Below are 8,105 nucleotides of genomic sequence, written 5' to 3'. Positions count from 1 at the left end.
ATATTTACATATCCTTAATCCTGGTCAGCCGTTTTTCTTATTTGATGTGGAGTGCAAAGAAATCTGCATACATAATATGAATATATGCATACATATATATAATATATATATATATGTGTGTGTGTGTGTGTGTGTGTGTTTCTATTGCCTAGGCATTTCCTTGCTTTTGTGTCATTTTATTGTTGCTGTACATTTTCCAGTCCTGAATTTTAGTCACTCATAACTCAAGACTCCGTAAACTGTCAGGATTTAAAAATATAATGTTGTGTCATATTTATGTGAGTAATGGTAACCAGTGCTTGAGATAACTTTTTTTACAGTTTATAAAAATTTATTGACGTCGTCTAGTGCTTTATCTTAGAAAAAAGATGAAACGGGTTATTGCAACAATATATTCTTTCAAATCTCTTCCTTAACCAAATCATAAATGTATGGTTTTAAAAGGTAATATTCTTCGCTTTATATTTAGATTTTTCTCTCAAAACGGATGAACCCTAACGCAAACTACCGGCTGGTTCCTTCAGTAATATGTCGTTAAAAATGTAAGAAAATGAAGGAAAAAGATAAAACCCTGTAAAAAGGAAAAAAGTTTACGGAAAAGTAAGCCAGTTTATAAAAAGAAGTGACCAAAAGCAGTGGAAATTAGAGAATGACAGACAGACACACAGAGAGTTTTGGTGGCGAAATGTGATAAGAAAAAACAAACTATTACGGTGGAGACGCAAGCGACAATCAGAATTATTTTTGGAAAAATAAAAATTGTGGAGGAGCATTGAAAGAAAAGTAGAACGCTGATTCGAAAGTGGAATAGTGGGAAAAAAACAGATAAAAGAGAAAGGTAACAATAGAAAAGCCATGGAAAAGAACTCCGATAAAATAGCCAAAAATAGGGGCGAAATGATGATAAAAACTAAATTTCAAAACGTAATGTTAATCAATAACACAGTTATGAGAAAGTGTACGATGAGGATGACAAGGGGTAAAGAACAGAATAATAATGAACGGAAATTATAAAAACTACTAAAATTACATTTAAAAAACAGAAATTGATGATACTGGCTAAGTAAATGTATCAATAACAAAAAATGGGAAACTATCATTGAGATCATTTTAAGTAATAAAAAACTACTATTTAGATTAATTAAACTCCGCTATGAAGCCATAAGTTTTAATAAAACATGTATACGAGAGGGTCTCCGTAAATATATACAATTAAATATTTATGATAACCCACAATTAACATTCCAAACCGACCTATTTTTATCGGATTATCTTGAGGAAAAAATGTCTCTGACGTTATTCAAAGGATGTAAATGACAGTGACTTTCTTTATAGTCAGTTCAGACACCCGGACCTCCTAATTAAATACTAATGCCTTTTTATTTGTCATTTACGTTATTGTTATTAGTTTTATGGAATGATTTTATGATCAGAAACTGGAGGTTTTATACAAAAGTATCAACTTTATGCAATGCTTGTGAAGAAACGCTTTGGAGAAAAAAAATTTCATGAATTAATTAGATTTTAAACAAGTTTTATAGATATCGCGTTAATGATTGTTGTCATTTCAACACTAGTCCAATAAACACACACACGTACACACACACACACACACACACACACACACACACACACACACACACACACACACACACACATATACATATATATATATATATATATATATATATATATATATATATATATATATATATATATATATATATATGTGTGTGTATATATATATGCATATATATATATGTTTATATATATATATATATATATATATATATATATATATATATATATATATATATATATATATATATATACACATACATACATATATATATATATCACGCAGCACCAGAGACAAACACATGCACAGGTTTTGCGTAATGGCAATCCCCAGGCCTGGCCCTTACCTCGTCATTAGACATTTGAGAACAGAGAGGAAGAGAATGCTAATGCTTATCTAGGGTAGTGGGCGCCGTTTTTATTCTGCGTACTCAGTGCATTTAGAGAAGATTTTCACCCGAGTGCTGGCCCGTGGTAAAAGGTGCCTACTTTCTAGATTGGTCTGCTGAATGAGATTGGTAATGAGAGACTGTTTATTTTCGCTTTTCATGCGATCGTTATTAATGCTGTTGTTATGACTGTTATTTGTGAAGACCAGAATTTCTGCTTTCGCTTTTTATATTATCATAAGAATAACTTCTCACTCCGCTGTCTGTATTGTAATGATTATCATATCGATGAATAGGACTTCTCATTATTCTCTGATATCCTCAAGAGAATTTCATCTACACCATAAGCACTGCCCAGGAACCGACTCTAAACTGCAACAATTGACTCGCTAAAAAAATTGCAATTCACCAGTAATACTGTACGCTAATGAAGACTCAATAACTAACGTAATTGTAAGACCAATCTTGCTTTATCATGCTCCATTGGAGAGAGAGAGAGAGAGAGAGAGAGAGAGAGAGAGAGAGAGAGAGAGAGAGAGAGAGATAGAAAGGAATTGATTGATGCTCGATTGGAAGGCAGTTGATGTGCCAAATAGAAAAGCTGGGATTTGTGACTATATCTGTTGCATACAATGGAACAGGCACTAAGATGGGAAAGTAGATGCGTTTTGTATCATAAATCATTTAAATAATAAAATTCATCAGTGCAGAGTCTGACACTGCATGTGTGTGGGTGTGTGGAAACGAGAGAGAGAGAGAGAGAGAGAGAGAGAGAGAGAGAGAGAGAGAGAGAGAGAGAGAGAAATTACACTCCGAAACTCTTGGTTATATCACAGAGAAAAGAAAAAAGGGCATCCTGTTTCCAGACCGCTCTCACCCACACCTACATCCCCACACCCAAAAGAGAAGGGAAAGAACGAGGGAGAAAGAGAGAGAGACAGAAAAAAAAGAGGGAAAAAGAGAGAAGGAATTCTAAATCTGAAATTACAGCATAACATCTTCATTCTTCTTCCATTCTTTATTCTCGTTTTATTATATTTTTATAATTTTTAGATAGATTTTTAGATTTGTAGAGACGTGTTGATTCATAAGAGAAATATAATTTGTAAAAACGTATGTAAGAAGTACTGGTTGTAAGAACGTATGAGAATAAATCGAAACAACACATCGAAAATGTGTCTAATAACGAGCAATAATAATTTTGGAGCCTTACATTAAATTAAGATAAAAAAAAAGTTCATCAGGGCACATATAAGTCAGAGAGAAAGTAAAAACTAAGTTGCTTAGTAAACCTAGCCCAGTACTGATTAACGTAATACAGCACAAAGTTTTTTTTTTTTCACAGAAAACCATAAATTCTCCTTTGATGGGTTATCCCTGTTACCGCATACATTCTTGGAGCCTTACGAGCGGTTGCCAACAAGAACTATGGACTTTCTATCAAAACGTTTCGATATTTATCTTTTCTTTTGGCCTTCTCTCCATCTCCCTCCTTTGTTATAAGTAAAACCCTTGCTATGGACAATGAGATCTGCCATCAACGATAGCATCAACGTCAGCGGAAATACTATGGATGCGTGACGGTAAATCAGCAAAATCAGAAAGTAGGTGGCAACCGAGTGTGTCAGTCGCCAATCCCTTCCCGCGCATGCGCACTGCCACGGAACCGCTGACCATGGTCGTCCACCAATATATAAACCGATTGCAGTGCCTGTGCCAGACATATCAGGTGTCCTCAGGTCGAGCAACACTCGATTGAAAAACAAGCAGGTAAGACACTGTCACGTTGGAAAGGGAACAGTAAAAAAGTGGTGCCAATGGTCATGAAAAAAAAAAAAAAACTTGAGTGAATTTTATGTTTGTGGTTGTCTTGGAAACTTGACGTGCTCCGGGTTTTCCGTTCGGCTGAAAGTTGTAGCAGATTGTAAAAAACTTCGTCCAGATTTGCATCGCGCTAGCTGCTCCTAATCGGTTTTAACAGTAGATCTTCAACTGATTTTGTCAGGGAATTGCAATTACAGCTGTAGGACTTTACCATCTTTGTAAAATTTCTAATGAGGACGTTTATAATCTATTTATTTCATCCTTTCTGTTGTGTTGTAAATATCATATATATATGCTTTAAACCTGGTCATTTTCTTGACTATATTTGTATAAAAAAATGTCAACTCCGATACAAAGAGTAAACTTTAGTATTTATCACATCCTACACGAATTTTACTTATGTGGTCTATAATTTCAGAGAATCTCTCTCTCTCTCTCTCTCTCTCTCTCTCTCTCTCTCTCTCTCTCTCTCTCTCTCTCTCTCTCTCTTGCTCATGCACCATTTCCTAATTTCAATAATTAAAAAACAAACACTTTTACCTTGCCGAGTGGGGTATTTTCCAAACAAACACTAAAGCATTTCACCAAAGATTTGTATCATTAAGTTAATATTAGTATATCTTTATATTATTGCTGAGTTAAATCTTTCAATTCCTACTTTTAACGGTATCACATTGGTGTCTGTCAAAATATTCAACACCTTCCGTGTATAATTCGGTAAGCCTCTCATGAACAGGTGATTACTGAGAGAATATAAAAGAGACCCAATTCCCGCACTAAAGATCATTATCAAACTGCGAATTATCAGTTTTGTAAGGATAAGAGGTAGGAACATTAGCTTTGTTCCTTTCATTCAGAAGGATTTCAGCGAAACGGTTAAGTTTCCGTTCGACAGGAGCTTCTTCAGGGTAAAATTCCATATATGGAAAAGTAAGTTCCAAGTACGTTCTGAAAGAGCTTTGTTTATTTTCTTCTTCTTACTAGTGATGAAAATTACAACCATTTAACCATAGGTTCGTTTTCGTAATTTTGTTTACTTCAGATTATGCACAATAATCTCTCTCTCTCTCTCTCTCTCTCTCTCTCTCTCTCTCTCTCTCTCTCTCTCTCTCTCTCTCTCTCTCTCTCAGTTCATACACTTATTTGCAGAACTTTTTCAGTATATTGCTGTGGTTTATAAAGATGAAAAATCCGTAGATAAAACAGAGACTAGAGCTAGGTAAAAACTCTGAGTTCTCAAAAAAGGTTCGCTCAGTAGCTCTAATTGACAGGCAACCTAAACACGGTTCCTAAATTTATGGGTGACGTGATGCGAATTATAAAAGGGAAGGGCCAGACACTTTCAAGGAGAGAAACCGACTACCGGTTTTACCGGAGTGAGAAAGTGTCTCGCACCTGCGCTGATCTTTTGTCCTAAAAAAAAGAAGAGGAAGAAGAAGAATCTAGATGCAACTGATTGTTCACAGACGAATACTCGGGCGACTGACATTTTGAATGAATTTTTTTTTTTCTCACACTACGATTACTTTCGTCTCCTCTCTTTTTTTTTTTCACTCTCTCTCAGGTGAAAGCGACATGTATGATCAATCAAGTTTGGAACATTTTTGTACTTTCAATTTTTTTACAGAGGCCCGTAAACAACAGGAATTTTTTTCGATAAAATTGAAAGTTACCATAACCAAAGACCTCTCTCTCTCTCTCTCTCTCTCTCTCTCTCTCTCTCTCTCTCTCTCTCTCTCTCTCTCTCTCTCTCTCTTTCCTTCCTTCCTTCCTTCCATGCCTATATATATCACATATATATATATATATATATATATATATATATATATATATATATATATATATATATATATATATATATATATATACACATATATATATGGGTGTAAATATACGTCTAGGTGCACAGACATACATACATACAAGCACGCAACCCCGTCACTTACGTCATTTTCCTTGGACTCTCTCCCACATAACCAGTTTAAAAGAGCTATCTGACACTTACCAGATATCCTGGTGAAAGTACTGTTGAATCACTTGGTTGGAAACAGGTTAAGCCTAAACAAGAAACACTTGACGTAATATAGATCCTTGAAGATAACAAAAAAACAGCAGATAAACAAAAATAATTTATAGATTTAAACATTTGTTTGTGGTTTCAAGATTCTCATTATCTCTGTTCAACTGTAATTATTTGCTTTGATGTCACACTAATTTTTTTTTTATTAATTTTTGTTATGTACAACTATGGTTTTTCTTTTAACATTTTGGAACTAAACAAGAAAGTCAGTTGTTCTCTCTCTCTCTCTCTCTCTCTCTCTCTCTCTCTCTCTCTCTCTCTCTCTCTCTCTCATTTATTTTCTCCATGGAATACGCAGACTGTGCCACAATGTTAGAAGACACTGACTCATTTTCGTCTCTACTCCCTCAGCAATGAAGTTCCTGGTCGTCGCCGCCGTCTGCGCCGTTGCAGTGGTCGGTCAAGAACCGATCACCCCCAAGACTGCCGTCCGCATGTTGCCTGCTGATGTCCTCAGAGGTTTGTTTTTGTGCTTTCGTTTCTTCTTGTATCTAAGCACAGTCACTGGCCGAGTCTTTTGCTCTGGCCTACAGTACTGCTTTCACTTTTACCATATTTCAATTGATTCTGTGTTCAGAGAGTAATGTAATGGAGGTGAAAAGAAACATTATTAGTACTTCATCGTCAAGATTGTGATAAGTAATAACCATAAAGAATAATAATCAGCACCTACGGTTTCCATTTATTCATGTTTCGCATCTTCCCTGACAGATTTCCCAGGTACGTGCTTCGCGTCTACCGCTTGCAGAGTCTTCCCAGTAGGCGAATCATGGCCTCTGACTCCCTTCTGCGGACAAGCAACTTGCTCCCAGGGCGAAACCGGCCTCATCGAGAAGGTAGAAGATTGCGGACTTAGGCCCAAGCCATCACCAAACTGCACTGTCGTCAACGAGGCTGACCTCCAGAGGCCATTCCCTGCTTGCTGCCCCAAGTACGTGTGTGACCCTGGTTTTGAGCTTGAGTTCCCTACTGAAGAGGAACTCGCTGCTGCCGCAGAGGCCCAAGCAAAGGCTGCTCAAGCTGCTGCTGCCGCCGCCACCGCTGCCTCTGCAGCTCAGGCCAAGAGCAGTAATGCTACAACACCTTCCGCTTAAACCCCAAAGTTCTATATTAGTGACTTTGTTCTTTTCTATGCGTGATATTCGTTGCCTTGTTCTTCTCTCTATTAGCGTCGTTAACCACAAATACTTTCAGGTATAACATGCCTCAACACTTTTTTTAACTGTTTTTTAAAAAGTCTCTTCATCATTTAGATGGAAAATTTGACGTGCAACAGTTAATATACTTAAGAAAAAAAAAAACAGAGTTTTCCACTTAATAGACGGGGGCACCTGATATCTCCTCCCATCGTAGAAGGAAGAGCCTTTCCCGAAAAAACTTCATCGGTATTGAAAGGAATCTTCCTTAGTTCAAAATTAGTGGCATGGCTCTTTTAAAAAAGAATCATCAATGAGAGCTGACGTCACTGTCATGTGACTTAATTGATGTAGATGTTGAGAAACAAGGTAAATAAAAAGACAAGCGTCAATGGACCTAGAGACAAAAGTCGGTTTGAGGCACCAATTACCATTTGTGTTTTACATCAAGGCGTAAAGTTAACCTTAAAAAATCTCGTCAAATGGTAAAAATATCTCTGACGTGAAATTAAAAAAAATACATAATACTACCTAAAAATCCTATAACAGAGATGATGATGAAAAAATGAAAGAGAAAATATGTCTTTTCTGGACTTTCTTGAATTTTTTTTTTTTTTTTAGATTTTCCTTTGAGACTGTTTCTGTAACTTTATAAAATGTGATAAAATGTTCTATTTAATTGTGTCTACAATAAGGAAAATACTTGTGCTTTGTCTTTTATTCTCCCATCTTCATGTGGACGTGAACCATTTTTTTGTTTTGTTCTGTCAGCAACTTATACAACTACAAACACATACCTATATTATATTGCAGATTCTTTGTAAAACACTATCGCCCTGATTATAGCCATAGTTTAGTGGCTGAAATAAAAAAAAAAAAGCACTGGGAATTGATAAAGTGTTGTTGTAAAGTAATAGATGCCACAAAGACATCAATATATATATATATATATATATATATATATATATATATATATATATATACATATATATGTATGTATGTATATATATATACATATACTATATATATATATATATATATATATATGTATGTATGTATATATATATATATATATATATATATATATATATATATATA

At 35.3% G+C, this 8,105-nt stretch overlaps 1 protein-coding gene across 1 annotated transcript; it reads left to right on the top strand.

Annotated features, from left to right (window-relative positions):
- The first annotated feature begins 3,629 nt into the window (after positions 1 to 3,629).
- Positions 3,630 to 7,715, top strand: LOC136839328 (uncharacterized). Its single transcript, XM_067105220.1, has 3 exons — positions 3,630 to 3,737; positions 6,223 to 6,330; positions 6,583 to 7,715. Exons 2-3 carry the CDS (start codon positions 6,225 to 6,227, stop codon positions 6,963 to 6,965), a joined length of 489 nt encoding a protein of 162 aa, XP_066961321.1. The 5' UTR covers positions 3,630 to 3,737; positions 6,223 to 6,224; the 3' UTR covers positions 6,966 to 7,715.
- Positions 7,716 to 8,105: the final 390 nt, after the last annotated feature.

Source organism: Macrobrachium rosenbergii, chromosome 6 (genome assembly GCF_040412425.1).
Source record: "Macrobrachium rosenbergii isolate ZJJX-2024 chromosome 6, ASM4041242v1, whole genome shotgun sequence".
Classification (NCBI taxonomy): Eukaryota; Metazoa; Arthropoda; class Malacostraca; order Decapoda; family Palaemonidae; genus Macrobrachium; species Macrobrachium rosenbergii.
This window is presented reverse-complemented; position numbering and strand designations above follow the sequence as displayed.